This window comes from Carettochelys insculpta, chromosome 2 (genome assembly GCF_033958435.1).
Source record: "Carettochelys insculpta isolate YL-2023 chromosome 2, ASM3395843v1, whole genome shotgun sequence".
Taxonomy (NCBI): Eukaryota; Metazoa; Chordata; order Testudines; family Carettochelyidae; genus Carettochelys; species Carettochelys insculpta.
In genome coordinates, this window is record NC_134138.1 from 273,546,609 (window position 1) to 273,566,027 (window position 19,419).

A 19,419-nucleotide genomic window follows, 5' to 3' on the forward strand; every position below is an offset into this window, starting at 1 on the left:
GCATGGATAAAAGAAACAGGGAATCTACAAGTTGTTTACTTGTTCCCACAACACAAGAACTAGGGATCACCATATGGAATGAATAGCTATCAGGTTTAAAACAAACAGAAGGAAGTATTTCCTCTCATAATGCACAATCAACCTGTGGGACTTCTTGCCAGAGGATGTTGTGAAGACCAGGAGTTTCATAGGGTTAAAAAAAGAACTAGATAAATTCATGGAGGTTAGGTCCATCAATGGCTATTAGCCAGGACAAAATAAACTGGTGGGTCTATATCGGCTTCCTAGTGGGCAGGTTTCTGTCTCACAGAAACCAATATCCAAAATGTCATGGAGGTCACAATACTCTGCTAATGACCTTCCCTGTTAAAACTGTTTGCCTCAGTGCTAGTTGGAATATGTCTGTCACTTGTTCACCTTCTGTTTGTGAAGTTAACTAGATTGAGCACCTGGAGTCTGTCACTATAAGGCAGGAGTTCCAATCCTGAAATCATTCACTAGGCTTCTCTCTGAACCTCCACATTTTATCAACAGCCTTCTTGAACTGGAGATGCCAGAACTGCACCCCATATTCCACAAGTCACACCAGTGGTAACCTCTTTCTCTGTCCCTAGTAGGCACCTGAAAGTGAACACCAGAAGATCAACCGTGACCAGGTTGATCTTCTGCATAGTAGGGACATACCTTTATTAGCTGCCCTATGTTCTCAGCATATAAAAAGCTCATTAAAGTCTTATAGAAAATCTTTATTTAAACTAGAAGATGTTTATTACAGGTTCTTTGTACATAGGTAGGAGAGAGCAGCTTGACTACAAATGACAATGGAGAGGCACCTGGGCCTTGATGGCTGGGAGCAGCTGAAGCTGCTGTGGGTGAGGATTCTGGTCCAAACCTCTCATCTCTATGCTGCCTTTTCTTTGGCATGTTTCTCCTCTTCTATGGCCAGGAGGCGCTCCCTCTCCTTGATCAGCTGCACTCCACAGTAGGTGATGAACCAGATGGACAAGGTGCTGAGTGGGAAACCTGCAAGCCAGAGGGACAGACAGTCAGATTGGCCACCAATGAAAAGGGGGAGGTACTTCTCCAGTGCTGGTCTGAATGCAATTCAGCCGCTCGGGAACATGACCCACAACTCCCTGGTCATCCATGGGAGTCTTTCCACCAACATCCGTGGGCTTTGGATCAGCCACCGCTTGTTCTGCCCTCCTCCATTGTGGTGAAGGCCTGTCAGGGTCAGTGCAGCTCTGCCAACATAGCATGGTCTTCTGTGAAGTGTGAGGCCCACCCAACATTGAGTCACGCAGAAAGACCTTCTCAGCTGCCCAAGCTCAGAGAGATTCCTTCACCTCAGTTAACCAACCCTATCTAATCCTTCTTCACAGCCTGCCCCTCTATAAACACTGACCCTGGAATGCCCTAGGCCCACTATTAAACTGCCCCTAGAGATCCCACCCCAACCATCCTTCCCTCTCTTTTTGGTAGGTAATGGGGGAGTTCACTGACAGGCCCTCATTTAGCATATAAGTAATAGGTGGGGTAAGTAGCCTCTAGTACAGGGCTGGAATTCCCCTGGGCAGGGGTCTAGCAACATTAGAAGCCACAATGGTTTCCATAGCACTGAGAGATCTAGGCTTTGTGTGGGCTAAAACAAGCCTCTCAATGAGTGATCATGACCAGATACCACGATAAGCTGAAACCTCTGACTTGCTAAGCCCCAACCCCACTCCTTCCCCAGTCACATTATACCCCTCTCAAGCTGGGGTCAGTCCCCGGGGGGGAGCCAGGAAAGGGGCAGGACTCCACTCAGTCAGCTGCACACAGCCCCCAGGCTGTTTGAGAATGGCTTTCGCAAGCTCTGGGTGAGAAGTACACAGCCAGGGTGAACTATCAGGAGATGGAAGCATGCATGGGGTTTAACAACAGAAGGGATCCAATCAGGCAGCTGAAGAAGCTATTAGAGATACCAGGCTGGTGAAGAGAGTGTTTGTCTGCCATATTCATGTCCACCCAGGAACAGAGGCTGTAGCTGAAGAAGGAAGCAGCATGGAAATAAACCCCAGTTATTATTATATATGTTGCAAGAGCATTGACAGGGCTAAATAGTGGGTCAGAGCCACACTGTGCCAAGGGTGGTACTAACACAGCACAGAACGATGGTCCCTGCCCAAAGAGATCACCTGCTCACCCCAAACTCTCCTCTCAATAACAGGGGCGCCAGGCCAGGGGTGGGGACATTGGTTTGAGTTTGGTGCAGTGACCCTAGTACACAAAGAGCAAAGGCTTGCTCATTCCAGGGGAACTAAAAGGGATTTACCAGTCAAGAGGATTCTCTTGGTAACCAGCAGCATGAAGTCCAGGCTGTTCAGGGCCAGGATGTTGTAGAGAACGATGGCCCAGAAGTTTGCAGCCCCAAAGACTCCTCTAATCCGCCGAGACATTGGCTCTGACATGTTGGCCTGCCCAGGGAAACAGAGATATGGGAGCATAAGGAAGAGGGGAGAGCATTGCCTGCTCAGGGCAGTGGGTTGTTTGTTAGCTGTGCTGACGGATGGCCCACCTCAGGTTCCAGCAATGTGGTATCTAAGCATCACACCACCCTTATCCTCAGAGCATCCCTGCGAGGTACGGCTATGTTATTCCCCCCATTATACAGATGGGGAAACTAAGGCATGGAAAGACTGAGGCCTCACCCCCACAGAATTTAATGGCCCCAAGTCACTCAGAGAACTGAGCCCAGCTCTCCTGAGGTCAGAGGTGGCAAGCTAGCAACTGTTCCATCCTTCCTGTCCAGCCCAGTCTCTCTCCCTCTGGCCTATTAATTATTGCCCTCCACTTGGAACACTGCGTCTCCAGTCTGCAAAGTGTTAAGCCCTGAAGTCTATGGGAGCTGGGAGTGGAGGCGGGACATGCTCAGCACCTCCCCGAAAGGACTCCCACAAAGATCTGCTCTGAGGGAACCCTTCCATAACACGAGCACCAGCCTCAGGAGCAGATTCTGAGCAGATGGGGCCCTGGGACAGCACAGTCACCAACCCCCCTCCTGCCCCCAGTATATTAAAATATTAATGTAACATCATTATTTATGCTCTAAAATCTATTCATGCTTGTTATTACTTGAGAGAACAACAAGAAATCTTGTGGCACTTTATAGACTAATGGATATTTTGGAGCATAAGTTTTTGTGGGCAGACTCATGCATCTGATGAACCGGGTCTTTTCCCACGAAAGCTTATGCCCCAAAATATCTGTTAGTCTATAAAGTGCCATAAGATTTCTTGTTGTTCTCGAAGCTACAGACTAACACAGCTGCCTCTCTGATATTATCACTCATGACACACAATAAAATTACACATAAACTAATTGTATAATAGGAAGGATATGAGACATTTCTTTTGCTCCATCCATTGCCCTCTGCAATGCGTTCACATCCTTTCTATACTGATGGACCCAGAACTGGACACAATACTCCAGATGTGGCCTCAGCAGTACTGAGTAGAGGGGACAAATAACTTCTCTAGATCTGCTGGAAAAGTTCCTCCTTACGCACCCCAATATGCTGTTAGCCTTCTTGGATACAAAGACACACTGTTGACTCATATCCAGCCTCTTATCTGCTGTAATCCCCAGGTCCTTTTCTGCTGCACTGCTACTTAGCCAGTCAATCCCCGGCCAATAACGCTGCTTGGTGAACCTCATCAGATTTCTTTTGGCCCGATCCTACAATTTATGTAGGTCACTCTGGACCCTCCAACAAATTTACCAGACTCCCTAGCTTAGCGTCATCTGCAAATTTGCTAAGGGTAGAAACTACTGAGAACCCTGACTGGAGTGGCAACAGTAACAGGAGTATTCCACTTGGCCTTTGTGTTCCTGCTTGAACTTGCTTTATTTCTGCCAGGAAAGAAGGGCAGAAGCCTGTAAAGGAGGCAGCCCAGGAAAGGGGATAAAGGGAGACCCTGGGTCAAAAGCCCAAACTCTTGGGACTACTCTGAGATGCTGCACTGAGGCTACGTCTACACGTGCACCCAACTTCGAAATAGCTTATTTCGATGTTGCGAAATCGAAATAGGCTATTTCGATGAATAACGTCTACACGTCCTCCAGGGCTGGCAACGTCGATGTTCAACTTCGACGTTGCCCAGCCCAACATCGAAATAGGCACAACGAGGGAACGTCTACACGGCAAAGTAGCACACATCGAAATAAGGGAGCCAGGCACAGCTGCAGACAGGGTCACGGGGCGGACTCAACAGCAAGCCGCTCCCTTAAAGGGCCCCTCCCAGACACACTTTCATTAAACAGTGAAAGATACACAGAGCCAACAACTAGTTGCAGACCCTGTATATGCAGCACGGACCCCCAGCTGCAGCAGCAGCAGCCAGAAGCCCTGGGCTAAGGGCGGCTGCCCACGGTGACCACAGAGCCCCGCAAGGGCTGGAGAGAGAGTATCTCTCAACCCCCCAGCTGATGGCCGCCATGGAGGACCCCGCTATTTCGATGTTGCGGGACGCGGATCGTCTACACGTCCCTACTTCGATGTTGAACGTCGAAGTAGGGCGCTATTCCCATCCGCTCATGGGGTTAGCGACTTCGACGTCTCGCCGCCTAACGTCGATTTCAACTTCGAAATAGCGCCCAACACGTGTAGACGTGACGGGCGCTATTTCGAAGTTACTGCCGCTACTTCGAAGTAGCGTGCACGTGTAGACGCAGCCTGAAGGAACAGGAGGGACTTTGGGTCTGGCCTCAAGCTCAGTGGGGACCTCGCAGTTGGATTTGTCCTCACTAATTAGTGCATTTCCACCGAAAAGAACCTAGAAAAGCATTTGTTAAATTTAAAAAAAAAATCGAATTGTGTCTCATACTTTTTTGGTACCTCATTTTGTTTTCATGTGTCATTTTTTAATTGTTATGGCCTCAAAAGCTGGAAGTGGCCTGGGTCCCTCTGGAGCTGTGAGAGAGTACCAGGGCCAGACTCTTTCAGCCCCGAAAGGGGATAGAAACAAGTACAGGCTGAACTTCTCTAATCAGGAACTCTGTCATCTGGCAACATCCGTAATCTGGCATGATTTTAGTGAGTCGGACAAACACTTATCTTATGTGGCCAAGTTTCCCGGGGTTCCATAACGTTTGTTCACAGCCACCAGTCTTGGCTCTCAGTGTTCTGTGCTATTATTGGGCTGTAAGTTACCCCTAAATGTCTTCCAAGAGCCCAGAAAGCAGTGGAAGTGTTGGTGATGCTGCTGGACAATATTGACCTCCTGTGGTCCAGCAAATTCTCTCATCTGGCACCGGTCAGAGGGTGCCAGATTTGAGAGATTCAACCTGTAGCTCAGTCAGAGGACTGGAGCTGCAGACTCAGACTGATCGTCAGAGGTTCCATCCTTGAACAAACTAAGGGAAACCGAGGGAGGGGTGGCTTCCAGTTGCTGTTGCGTTTCTTACCTCTATACCGGCAAAGGGCTCCCTCTGGAAAAACTTCTGCACCCAGAGCTCAAAGTTGAGGCCAAAGCAGTTGCAGACAGACCAGATGTAAACAATCTCGCAGGGGCCCAGCCACAGGGTAGTGATCGCAAAGGTGGAGACCGTGGCCCGAAGCTCCTTCACTACATTGTTGTGGTTCTCCCCGAGGTGATCGTACACATACCTAGTGGTGAAGGTAACAGGATCCATGCTGTTTGGTGGTGACCAGTGCTGCAGGCTTGACTTGGCCATTGGTCTGCTGGATGACCGCTGGCAAGTCACATCACCTCCTGTGGCGTTTGAGGTCGGGGGTGTTGGACTGGTCCTTACTGTTTCCAAACCAGCTGGCTCAGCCCCTTTTTAAAAACAACAAGCTGGCTGGATTACTGCTTAGGGATGTGATCAAGGTGGAAGATGAGAACTGAGGTGCATTCGGCTGGTCTGTGAATGGGGAGAAGAACGCCGAATGCCTTTGTGTCTTCCACAGCCAGTTACAGGGCCAGTCGGTCACACCACGGCCCCAAGCCTCAGTGGGGATGACAGATCTCCGAAGGCAGGGGGTGATCAAACTTTTCACATCGGGCCCCACTTTTCATCCTTGCAATTAGCTGCCCCCCTCTCCGCCCCCCAGCTTGCCTAATGTAATCCAAACTGACGCAAATTTCAGTTTTGTTCAGATGAAGAAAAACCCTTTTGGCACGTGTAAGAAAGTCCATAAAATGTAAAAATTATTAATTGGTAGAGAAATGTGAACACACAGCCATAAAAACAGGAACATAGTTCAACATTTTTCATGAGATGGATGAGCTTGAGACCCAGCAGGCGATCGTGCTGCGCCCCACCCCCAACAAAATTTCATGTCCCACTTAGAGCCCTCCCCCCGTTTTGCACACCCCTGTCCTAAGGGGACTTACTTGCATAGCCAGTCGTTAATCCCTCTGTCAAAGTGCCTACGATACAGACAGGCGAAACAAGAGACAAATGGGAAGTGTTAACAATTGCCCATGTTCATTCAAAGTCTCCTCTCGTACTCATTTTTCGCTGGCGTAATACCACTGAACTTTCTCCTGATTAGCCAGTTTGTCTGCCAGGCTCCGAAGACCAGTATTAGCTTTGTCTCTCATGCAAATGTTTAATCAAAGCATCTGATTTGGCAGTTATTTCTATGCAAACTCTGCAGACATGGCCCTGGGATCTGGGTGTAAGCAGATCCATCTTCAGAATGTCCCTGGGACATTGACTTCAGTGATACAAATACTGAAGTAAGCTACACTTGAAGCAGAAATGGACCAGAAAAGGGGTGTAAAAGCTGATTCACCTTTCACACCACGGTAACACTATGGATGGTTGGGAACTATCTGACTTTGTGCTAATGGAACCACCATCAAAGCTGGAGATGGGAAAGGTTTTCTTAGTTCACTGGCCAACTTACCTCTTTGGGAAGGACCGTTCCCTACCTCTTCTAGTTACCGGCTTTAAAAATGTCATAAGTAACGGGACTTCTACCTCTTCCCTTGGGAGACTGTTCCTCATGATAGTACATCCCCTTTTTGGGGAAGTTCTCCCAGATATTCATCCTACATGGCCTTTCTCTTTTATCCTTCCCATTACTCCTGCTTACTTCCCCTGTACCGCACAAAATAATTTCCCTCCATCCTATAAGTTTACACCATTCCGGTAACAATAGGCAGTGACAAGGGGTCAGATGTTCAGCTGGTGTCACTCAGTCTAGCTTCATAGACTTCAACAGGGTAATGTCACTTGACACCAGCTGAAAATCTGCGCCCATGTCCACACGTCTCTATCTAGGTAATGCATGTGGAATATAATCATTCTCCCTTCCTTTGCAACCATGCCCAATCAGATCTTGGGACTAGTTGACCAACTGGTTGTAAGGAGAGAAAAATGGCCAAGCTGTGTTCCTTCTCAGTATGTTTTGTTTGAACTGATTGGATCAGTTTCCTGCTGCCTGGGTCCATTAACATTGTCGATGCACTCACGTTTCTGCAAAGACGTAGAGCATGGTGATGCATTTCGGGGGCTGTGGTGGGTCCAAGTGATCCAGCCTAGCAATAGTGTTGATAACTCCAAACATCACCGCAGCTTTCACCCAGTCGTACACCAAGTTAGAATAGGCCAAGCCGGCTGTGTGGTGTGAATCAGAACAAGAGAATAAAGAGAACAGCTCAGCGAGAGGCAGCAAACAGCAGCACAATCTAATATTAATGTGGGAGCTGTGTACAGGGCAGAAGTTCTGTTTGGCGAAGGCTCCATTGTTAGTAAGATCAGCCCCCTCACCCACACTGCCAGAGTTTTTGAGGTTTTCTGGCAAGGAAAATTCAAAACAAATATTATTTTGCATCATTTGAAACACGTCTCACAGTTGTTCTTTCTATTTTATATTATGACATCCCACAAAATATACATATAAGAAAAATGGTTCCCAAACAAAAAACTGAAATGTTTCACTTGAAACATGTCCAAATGAGATGTTTTGATAGTGTCAGAACCTCCCCTTCCTCCCCCGTGATTTTCTTCCAAAACAAAAAGTCCTGGTGAAACTGTCCCAATTTAACAAAGCTTTTCCATGGAAATGCAACAGCATATTGTGACTGGGTATGTGTTTAACCTGCTCTCGTTAACACAAGGTGGCTCTGTTCAGCTCTGAGGTCTGGACCACATAGGGAAGTTACTCAGGGCATGAGCTCTTCTGGGCAGAGAGGCCCATCTTTTTGTTGTGAATTTGCCTGGCACCTAGCACAATGTGGTGCTAGTGTGGGATTCTTAGGCACCACCATAATACATGAATAATAATTAATAATAAGCTTAAGACTCTGCTACTTCCTCTGAGCAAGCAGACCTGGTCTTTTCAAATCAAGCTCCTGGATTCAGCTCTTTCATGTGGTCCATCAAGGAGCCCTGCTATAGTAGCATGTGCCAGTTCTTTTGGTGCTGAAGTCAGCGGTTAACCCAGGCACCATACTTTCAAACAAATCAAAGTTTGCTTTTATTCCATGCTCAGACTGCATGTTCCCATATGGCCAAAGGCTGAGCAGTGGCCAGATTCTGGTCCCAGAAAGCATCCTGGCAAATATACCTTCCACCTAAAATGAGCAGCCGGCTCAGCCAGGGTAAGTTTTCTCTTTAGCTGGTTAGCACTGATGACCCTTGGGTTAAGGTTCACTCTTCAGTCACACCTCTGCATGCATCCATACACACGCACATTGTAGGGCAAATTCTGCTCCTGGTTACACCGCTGCAGATCTGGAGCTACTGCATGGAAGTCCTCTGCATTTTAGCCTCTGTTGACCTCGTTTGCTCACCAGGGTGTGGCTGAAATGAGGTTCTGGGCCCATGACCATAGAGTCATGATGAACATGTGAAAGTCGTTGCTGAATTCGAACATGGATACTTTGATGAGGTCACTTGTTGACTTAGAATGTTGACCCAAGAGCACGTTAACCAAAAGGCTCATACATGGCCACTAATTTCTGGGTTACAGGGTTCCCCACTCAAAACATTTGGGCGTTGATTTTTCAGAGGTGCTGAGCACCCACAATTCCAGCTGACATCAATGTGAACTGCCGGGTGCTCAGCACTTCTGCATATCGGCCCTTTTTACGTTAGCTGCCTAGATAATAATTTAGTTGCCCATCTTCAAGCATTCGTGGCCGCGCCGAGCCATTTTGGCATTGATTTATCTTCCCTGATTACGTTACATTATATAGGCACACGAATAAAAGTACTAGTTAAAGTTTAAGACTCAAGACATTCCTAACCCTTATAAAACAAGAGACTTCCTATGACTGAGTGGCTCAGGGAGATCACTCACCTAATGCCCAATCAGAAAGCCGATTCACAAATTTCACGTCCGCAGGAAGGGTCAGGATGTAGAAGAAGTGGAAAAACACATCCACTGCGACTATCGCCCCTAGGTGGAGGAGAGCATGGACACGAATGTTCCACATCTCATTGTCTTTGCGTCTCAGCTCGCTGGTACTTACCTGTTGGGGAGATGAAGAAGGACAGGGTTGAACTGAACGGGATGCATTTGCTCTGATACACAGAGACTGTGCAGCGAGTAAAACAACCACCATCAGCGCTAGTAGAATCTCCCAAGCTGGCCTAGCACATTGTCTACTCTAAGGATGTACCTCAATTTCAGCCATCCGTGGGAGACGCTGGTTCAGAAAACACAGGGTGGACACAGGATAAACTGTTGCAACTTGTAACTGGTGAGGCCACACCTGGAGTATTGTGTCCAGTTCTGGGGCCTTCAGTACAGAAAGGATGTTGATGCATTGCAGAGGGCCCAGCGGAGGGCAACCAAAATGATTAAGGGGCTGGGGCACATGACCTACAAGGAGAGGCTGAGAGATTTGGGCTTATTTAGTTTGCAGAAGAACAGAGTGAGGGGGGATTTGATAGCAGCCTTCAACTTCCTGAAGAAGTACTAAAGAGGCTGGAGAGAGGCTGTTCTCAGTGGTGACAGATGGCAGAACAAGGAGCAGTGGTGTCAAGTTGTAGTGGGGGTGGTCTAGGTTGGGTATTAAGAAAAAACTATTTCACCAAGAAGGTGGCAATGCACTGGAATGTGTTATCTAGAGAAGTAGTGAAATCTCCATCCCTAGAGATTTTTAAGTGCCAGCTTGACAAAGTCCTGGCTGGGATGATTTAGTTGGGGTTCGTCCTGCTTTGGTCAGGGTGCTGGACTCGATGACCTCCTGAAGTCCCTTCCAGCCCTCTAGGAGGCTATGATTCTATGAACCTGCCCCTAATGCAGTTTAACCGCACCATCAAGCAGTCTACTGATGCAACGTAGCAGTTTTGCCTGTCTGCCTTAGCAAAGGATGTGGCTGGGCACTGAGCACTATTAAAGCAAATTCCAGCACCGTGTTAATGATGCCTTTTCTCTGTCAGTCTTGGACACAGACTGTCGTAAGCGCTGGTTTTGCTGGGGTGTAAGTAACAGCAATGCAGCTGCTGTGGGCTCCTGTCGGCAGGGACTGGATGGTTCAGTTTTGATGAATGTCCTGCACTCCCGTAGCGCTGCCATGTGAGATGGTACCAACACCTCATTTGTCGTAAGGAAGAGCTTGAGTTTTTTATTTCCTCAGTGATCTGGAACGGGAGGCTGCCACACCATAGAGAAATGCTGAGGGGGGATATGTGCTTCAGTGATTGGTTAAAACTTAACCTGATGCTTAAATTATGGCAGGCTCCCTGCCTGGGTAAGAATAGGGCAATGGACACATATATGCCTCTCTATGCCCTATGCAAGGACCGGCCACAGTAGATCTTTACACTCAAAGGAGTATGAGGACTTGTTCATGCCACTTGGTGTATCACTCATCCCAAAGGCAGAAGAGAAAGAGCAGCCTTGGGCTCCTTTCTGCTCTATACACAGACTAGTAAGGCTGGCAGGCTGGTCATGAGAATGCCAGTAATTCCCAGTGACCCACCGGCACCATGGTGCTGTGACAAACATAATGCTGGATGGTCCTCCTACTGGGGGTGGGGTAACTTCAGGTTAATCCCTGCTTCAGTGAGCTTTTAGCATGGCCATTGCATCACATGCATAGTGCCTGGCAGCAGCTTAATTGCCCTGCAGCAAGTGTTGTAACAGAGGAATGGAAGGGCTACAAGCCCCAGCACTGCACTGGTAGGGCTCTCAGGAATCCTGCATCAGTTGGGTCTCCTATAACAGGTCGTTTCCCTCTCCAATTTCTGTGGCTCACTGGCGCACTCTGCAACAATACCCAGTGCCATTCCTCCTAACTGCAGCCTCCCTTGACTGTCATCATGTAATGAGAATCATAGCCAGCGTTCAGGATTATGCTGGAGAGATTGACAGCCTTGGCTTGCAACAGTGCCGTAAAATTGCTGCTGAATAAGAAATCCACTTATATTTATTGCTGCTTCTTTATTTCTTACATGGTGGGAGTTCTTGGCAAGCATTCTGGCGGTGGTGGCCACAGCCAAGTCAAGAAATGCGCATGATTTCCAAGGTATTTGCCAACGTTGTGCGTGTATGTTACTCTCACACTGCCTTTGACACTGGCCTCAGCCCGCTGTCTGGAACTGAAGAAGCTTCCAAACATAGAAGCAGAATGCCACAGGAGTTTAATCCAGAGCTGTTACCAGGCAGCTGTCATGTCACCCTCAATGGGTTGTGGGACACTGAAGTCTAAGAGGGAACATCTGAGATGCAGAGCCAGGGGCATCAAGGAGTCACAAGAGCCTCCGGTCAGGTCTTTCCAGAGCCATCCCTATGCAGCGTCACAAGCCTGGGATAGAACACTGGACTCAGCGGAATAGAACATTGAACTCAGCGTTCCCATGGATACCACACACAACATCCTTCTGGAACAATACCAGAATACCAGTCCTGGAATTTTTCCTTGCAACAAGCCCCACGGCCAACTCTGTCCACATATTTATTCTGGCGATACCATCACTGGACCTAACCAGGTTATTCACAGAATCACGGGCACATTCTCATGTTCCTCAGCTAACATCATATATGCCATCTTGTGCCAACGATGCCCACATGCTTCGTATATTGGACAGACTTCAAACTCTTTTGGACAAAGAGTTAATGGGCATAAAACAGATATAAAAACACTCCTGATCCACAAACCTGTCAGCCAGCACTTTAATGGAGTGGGCCATTCTGTTAATGACCTGAAAGTCTGTGTTTTACTGAAAACAAACTTTAACAGCCATTTGGAAAGAGAGGGTGTTGAACTCTCTTTTGTATTCAAATTCGACACATTAACACATGGTTTGAACCAGGATGGCAATTATCTGGCCCATTATAAGGACTCTTCTACATACTTTGCTTTATCTCATTCTTGACTTCCCCCACCTCCTTCTGCCCCTCTGCTCTCTGATTTGCTCACCTGGATAATATTTTTTCTGATTTGTCAACGTTGGTTACTATTTTTGGTTCTCTGCACCTTAAATATTGAGTCTCTTCTGGTACGGCTATGACCTGAAGAAGTGGGTCTGTCCCACGAAAGTTCACCACCTAATAAATTATTTTGTTAGTCTTTAAAGTGCTACCGGACTGCTTTTTTGTTTTGACAGTCTATAGACCAGCACAGCTCCTTCTCTGTTACTATTCAACATCCTTCTGCGTGATTCATGCCACGGCGCGATGAAGGTCCACTACCTGTCAGGTGTGCTCAGGGCGGGGCAGCACTAAGGAAGAATGGGGCAGTGGTTAGGGTAATGGCGTGGATACTAGCAGCCTGGGATTTAAGTTCGTGGTCCACCACAAACATGTAATGTTATCGGATTGACGTATTAGATAGCTGATTACAAAGAAAAGGTTAAGCAGCTCATCAAGGGTGGGCAAGATACTGCCTGTAGGCCACATCCTGCCCCCCAAGCTTTTTATCAGCTGCAGATGGTGGAGGAGCTTCTGGTGCTGCCCATACCCCCAACAAAATTTTGCAGCTCTCATTGGCCAGGTTCACTCACTCCCCTTGCCCCCCAACAAAATGTCTCGGCTCCTATTGGTACCTATTGGCAGAGCGAGGGCTGAGCCAGCATAATTTCTCAGCTCCCATTGTCTGGTTTCTGGCCAATAGGAGCTGAGAGATTTTGCTGAGGGTGGGAGCAGTGCAGAAAGCCCCCTTTCCAGCACAAAGAGCCACATGGAACCACCGACTGCAACGACTGCTGGCTTTTGAGTACTGCTGGTCCAGAGCTACTTAGGGAAGTGCCTTCCAGCCCAGTCTATAATTCAGGATCTGAAACCAAGCCCTGTATATGTGGGGAAGGGTGGGTCAAGGGAGGAGGAGAAGGGGCTAGAGGGGAGGAGCAAGGGTGGGGCATTGGTGGGGAGGGGTTACGGCAGGGGCGTGTGGCCAGAGCCTCCACCCCTGTAATCCCTGCACCAGTTGCCTATGACTTGGACAACAAAATCCATTTCACTGTCTAATCCTGGGCCTCAGCACCAATGCTACATGCTTTGAGTTTCCACCCCAGCCAGGAAGCATTTACTAACCCCATGTTTCCACTGAATATTTTACAAATTAAAAGTTCCCTCTTTGCATTAGGTTTTATAAAAAGTTTTGGGGTTCAGATCCTGAATTTCAGACCTCCAGTGGACAGTGTTCCATTAAAAGAAAATTAAAGAGGGTTGATTAATTATGATGTGATCTCCTAGTGTTTGTGGCAGTGGCTATCAATGGATTTTTCCTAGCCTGTTCTAGGAAGAAGTGGAAAAAAAGAACCAGCATGGAGTATTGTTGGCTTGCTAATGTTTAGGTTTTGAATAATTTTAAAAACAAGTCTGTGATAGGGAGATTGAAAATGAGCACAAGGTTGTTATGTTGCTTTGCATGCAATATCACACACCACACAGCTGTCAGCTGTGTTCTTGCAGTGTGTGTGTGTGCCTGGCTTTCTGGCTAAAAGACCAGAACAAAACAAAACGAAACAAAACAAAACAGAAAGGACAAAAGAAAACTCAGCATATTTTCAGGCTTAACATTGCGCCTAAATTTACTGGAACAGCTTATTCTGAAATCACACATTTACACAAAAAGGCTGCACCAACACTTACAATCCTCTTTCGAAAGAGGCATGCAAATGAGGGAAATAAAAATGCAAACGAGGTACAGATTTATGTATCTGGTACCTCAATTGCATATTCGTCTTTCAAAAGAAGAAAAGCAGTGTAGACGTGGCTCTTTCAAACGTAAACCCCATCTTCGAAAGAACCTTTCTTCCCACAAAAAAGCGTCTATGCTGCTTTTCTTTGTTCAAAAGAAGCTCTTTTGAAAGAAGTATATGCAAATGAGGTGCCAGCTATGTAAATCTGCACCTTATTTGCATTTTCTGTTTCCCTCATTTGCATGCCTCTTTCAAAAGTGGAGCGCAAGTGTAGAAGAGGCCAAAATTTGTATTGAACTAGCACTCAGCTATTTCGAAAGAGAGCATCCAGACACAATAGAGCCTGTTTTGACATAGAGCTTTGGCCACTCTATAGTTTATTTTGAAATAGCTCCTATTCCCTGTCTACACAGCCCCTGTTCCAAAATATCTACTTCAGATTACGCACTATTCCTTGTAGAATGACGTTTACCAAATTCAGAATAAGCCGTCCACTATTTCGAAATAGCAGTTGCATTGTGGAGACTCCTACAAATTTATTTCAGAATAGTGGCTGTTATTCCAAAATAATTTTGATGTGTAGCTACACCTTTAGGCTCCACCTACACAGCAGCACTTTTCCAAAACAAGATATTTTGAAATAACACTTCCACACACAAATGCATTTTGAAATACTACTCAGCTATTTCGAAATAGCAGTTCCAGGTCCATCTTCTCTGGCCCCCTTTCATCTCAAAAGACGGTGGTTAGCAGGAGCGGCACGGATCTATGGGCACTGTTGGAGTATGCAGCTTCTCTCATGATATATCTGTCCGAGATTGGATTTGCACAGTCGATTGCAATAACCACATGTCAGTCTATTTCCAAATTCTTGAGCCTCAGAGCTTTGCCTTCTAAGACCCAGTTCTTTTGTGTGGCTTGCACATACACTATCGAAAGATGGTGTGCCCTTCCATAGCAATTGTCGCCAGGTGTTTCAAGCTGACTATGTAGTTTTCCAGGATTTTGGATCCATGTTGAATTTTTTCATGGCGTTTTTGCACATATCCTTGACTCTTAGCTTTGGTTCTCCTCTTGTTCTCAACCCACTTGACAGTTCACCGAAGAGGATTAATGCTATTTCAAAATAGTGCCATCAGACCCCATTGTGGCTTATTTCAAAAAAGTGTTATTCTGTGTCTTAATAACGCCTATTTCAATATAGCAATTTCGAAATAGGGGTTATTGCTTGTGGACTGAGATGTACCGGAATCAAAATAACACACCCACTATTTTGATTTTATTTCAAACTAGCGTGTGCGTCATTTGGACACTGCCAAAGTTATTTCAAAATAACTGCTGTTATTTTGAGATAATTTTGCCATGTAGACACAACCGTAGTGTCCTGTTGAACTGTGGGGGTCTGCTTCTTTTGACTGAAAAGACAGTTTGGTGTTAGCTGATGACTAGAATTAGTGGATGACTGCATAAATTTTGAAGTCTTCCTTGCAAACATAAGTTCTTGGTTGGACCCATATGTAATATATGTATGTGCGTTAGTGTATAGAGGTGTACAAATATGTGTACGTATATATAAAAACAGGCATATGATGGGGGAGCAGGAGGAATCCATATATTTAGTTGCTGAACCACTTCCCATTTGAAAAAATTCTCTTTTCCATTTTTAAATTTGGCATCTAGATAAATGACTGGGTTTTTCTGAGCTTTAGAATAGCTCCATCTCCTGTAGGTTCAGTGAGGCTTCAGATACTCAGCACCTCTGAAAATGAGGCCAAGATAAAATTTAGCTGTGTACAATTTGCAGGCCTCTCTCTCTTGCCAGCAGAAGCTGGTCTAATAAGAGGTATTCCATCCCCTACCTTTACCTCTAAACCAAAATCCTTGTACGACAGTTCATCATTTCTTTCATCTGCAGCCACCAGAGGGTGACGTGACCAGGTGCCACTGCAGACTGCCTAACAGAGGGCAGTGTCACCCACATTCAATGGGGGGTGACAGACAGATACAAAGGTAGCACACGATGTGAGGCACAGAGGGGGACACACATGTATAATATGTCTAGCCTACATTGGCAGCGGCAGAAGGTGTGAGCGTGCGCACAAGAGGATAACAGCATGTACCAATGGGGAGTGGTAACAGAGAGGTTGCCATTTTAGTCTGTACTCCAACAGAACAAAGCAGCAGAAAGGTAGCACTTTAAAGACTAACAAAATGATTTATTCGGTGATGAGCTTAAGAGTAGCTGTCTGCACACCTGTGAGGGCTGCAGGTGCAACTTCTGCCTTTCATCCAGCCCTTCTAGTACCTCAGCTCCTCACAAACATGAATTGATTCTTGCAACGCCCCTGGGAAGTGAAGAATTCCCCCCCCAACCCCATTTCGGAAAGGGGAAACTGAGGTACAAAAACCCTAAGTCCAAAGTTGCCCAATGAGCCTGTAGCAAAGCCAGGAATTAAGCCAAGATCCTAGCCCAATGACTTCACAAGAAGAACACCTTTCGTCCCCTATTTTTGTTAGGAACAGCCCAGCTGAAGTTGTGACCCAATGGTGGTTTTACAAACAGCTTCTCGTTTTGCACCAGCAATTTTGTTCCATCATTTAATTGCCAGTGCAACTCATGTCACCTTGATATCTAACCAGTGCTCAGAGGCGACTGGTGCCAGGATTCTAGGGGGGGCAGCAAAGTGCCCTGGCCCTGTCCCCTCACTGCCCCTGCCCCAGCCCCACCCCTGCCCCATTCTTCCCTGCCCATGCCCGTCCTCCGCCCACGAAACACCCTTTCCCTGCCACTAGAATCTTAGACACCTTGGGCTGGTAAAGACCTCAGGAGGTCATCGAGTCCAGCCCCCTGCCCAAAGCAGGATCAGCCCTGATTAAATCACCCCAGTCAGGACCTCTAGGGATGGAGATTCCACCACCTCTCTCGGTAACACGTTCCAGTGCTTCATCGCCCTCCTGGGGAAGTAGTTCTTCCAAATATCCAACCTACGCCTCCCCCACTGTAACTTCACACCATTGCTCCTTGTTCTGCCATCCATTACTACTGAGAAGAAGCCTCTCTCCATCCCCTTTAGAGCCCCCGCTTCAGGAAGTTGAAGGCTGCTATCAAATCCCCCCTCACTCTTCTCTTCTGCAGACCAAATAAACCCATATCCCTCAAGCTCTCCTCACAGGTCACGTGCTCCAGCCCCCTCATCATTTTCTTTGCCCTGTGCTTGACCCGCTGCAATGCGTCCACATCCTTTCTATGCTGTGGGACCAGCACTCCAGTTGTGGCCTCACCAGGGCCGAATAGAGGGGAATAATAACCGCTCTAGATCTGCTGGAAATTATTCTCCTAATGCAGCCCACTATGCCGTTAGCCTTCTTGACTCATACCCAGCCTCTCATCCCCTGCTCCGTCCCTGCCTGCCTCTTCCTGTAGAAGTGCTGTGCTGCTTCTGGTGGGTGCAGGAATAGTCCCCCACTGCTTCAGTTGGAATGGCTCTGCCTAGAAGTAGTTCTCTGGGGGATGTTGCACTGCAGGAGAGGGGTGGGACTGTCCCCATACTCATCGGAAGCAACACAGCACTCATTGTGAGTTGGAGGGGGTTGTGTGGGGGAGTGCATGTGGCCCCCTGTGCACTCCACACACATTGCCTATGCCAGTGCCTAATTTGTACCAGGCAGGGCTTGCAAGTCCGGGCACCTCTGGGCTTGGCAATCCATAGCCCCAGCACCCTGGGGTTTGCCGCATTAGAATATTAAAAAATTGCTTGCCCCCCACTCCCCAGGCTGCTTGTTCACTACAAATGAAGCTTTGTGTCCCTGACCTGTGCCCCCAGCCCAGGTAACAGGGAGTCAGAAGGAAACCAACTGCACCAGCGATTATTTGTGGGTGTAAAACTACAGGTTAAGAGAGGGAGTCTGGGCTGAGGGGCCTTTGGAATCTACTCTGTGAGGCGTAAGGAGGAAAGCCACAAAGATGGTACCTGAGCATGGAATCGATCAAAGGTCATGACAGGCCCAAAGAAAAAGAACGGGAGGTAGAAATTGTATTTCAGCAGGTCAATGAAGGAGTAAATCCCCTCCTTGCGCTCGGCGGTCTCCAGGGCAAAGCTCATGCAGCGCATGATGGTAAAGCCGCTTCCTCCGTAAAACAGAACATCTTGGAGATCAAAGGTTCTCGTTACCAATCCACTCTAAACAAAAAAGAAGAGTTACTGCCTCACACGGCTGGCAAGGGTGTCGTCAGTGCAGCTGGCTGCTATGGGCAGCAGCTACTCCTCAGTCTTGTTTCCGCTACGTTTTCCTCTGGACGGTGCTTTGCTTTTTGCGAGCGTAGCTGCATGGAATTTAAGATCAGAAAGCACCAGTACAATGGTCTAATCTGACTTCCTACGTAACATGAGCCCTTGTGCCTCATACTGCAATTTCTGTATCCAGCCCACAGTTTCCACTGATACTAAAGCTTAACTTTTTGAGAGACACCCAGTCTTGGGGCGACCCCACCACCTCCTTAGGTAGTTGCTCCAGCGGTTGATTACCCTCACCATTGAAAAAAACCTGCCCCTCATTTCTAGCTTGAATGGTCTGGCTTGTGCAGCCAGAAAGATCACAGACACTGCGCCGAAAATCACCATGGTTCAGGAGTCTAGCACGAGGCCTGTGGTGCACATGTGAGTCAATGCAGACTTAGGTGGCGTGTAGACATGCTGGCCTTCGGAAAAGGTGTGAATGTGAATGTCATCTTTACAGGATATTATACACAGGGATGCCTTCCCCCAGCGCTGACCTGCAGCCTTCCCGCAGCACTGACCTGCAGCCACCTCTAGGGTGGAAGGGGACAGCTTGCCGGTCCATACAAATGCCTTGCGTGGAAAATTGCAGCTGCCAAATTGCCAAGGGGCATTTAGACTGATAGAAAGTAATTGTCAGCGGTGGGTGGGCCTGAGCCGAGGGAACTCAGACTAGCACCTTTGTGCCTGAAAAATGTACTATGGAAATCGTTTGATGTGCAGAAGAGCTGGGGACCTAGCAGACCACAGGGGGTCAATGTTTCCTAGCAGCATTACTAACACTTCCACTGCTCTCTGAGCTCTTAGAAGACATTTAGGAATAAACTACAGCTAAACAGCAGCACTGCATACTGAGAGCCAGGACTGGTGGCTGTAAACAAACTTCATGGGACTCTGAGAAACTTGGACATGCCCGTAACCAGAGGACATCCAGCTAACTAAAATCATGCCAAACAATGGATGTTGCCAGATGAGAGAGTGCCGGACTACAGAGGTCAAACCTGTAATTTAATAGCAATCTCCAGAGCTTTTCAGCCATAGAGCCTGAAGCACC

At 47.4% G+C, this 19,419-nt stretch overlaps 1 protein-coding gene across 1 annotated transcript in view; it reads right to left on the reverse strand.

Annotated features, from left to right (window-relative positions):
- Positions 1-731: 731 nt before the first annotated feature.
- The window catches only part of HHATL (hedgehog acyltransferase like), a 39,099-nt gene continuing 20,411 nt past the window's right edge, over positions 732-19,419 (reverse strand). The window contains exons 6-12 of the mRNA XM_074986334.1: positions 18,060-18,269; positions 9,296-9,467; positions 7,464-7,608; positions 6,378-6,413; positions 5,446-5,647; positions 2,315-2,456; positions 732-1,023 (exon numbers count right to left, since the gene is read on the reverse strand). Coding sequence (XP_074842435.1) covers positions 902-1,023; positions 2,315-2,456; positions 5,446-5,647; positions 6,378-6,413; positions 7,464-7,608; positions 9,296-9,467; positions 18,060-18,269 — 1,029 coding nt within the window. The 3' untranslated portion in view covers positions 732-901. The remainder of the gene's footprint in view (positions 1,024-2,314; positions 2,457-5,445; positions 5,648-6,377; positions 6,414-7,463; positions 7,609-9,295; positions 9,468-18,059; positions 18,270-19,419) is intronic.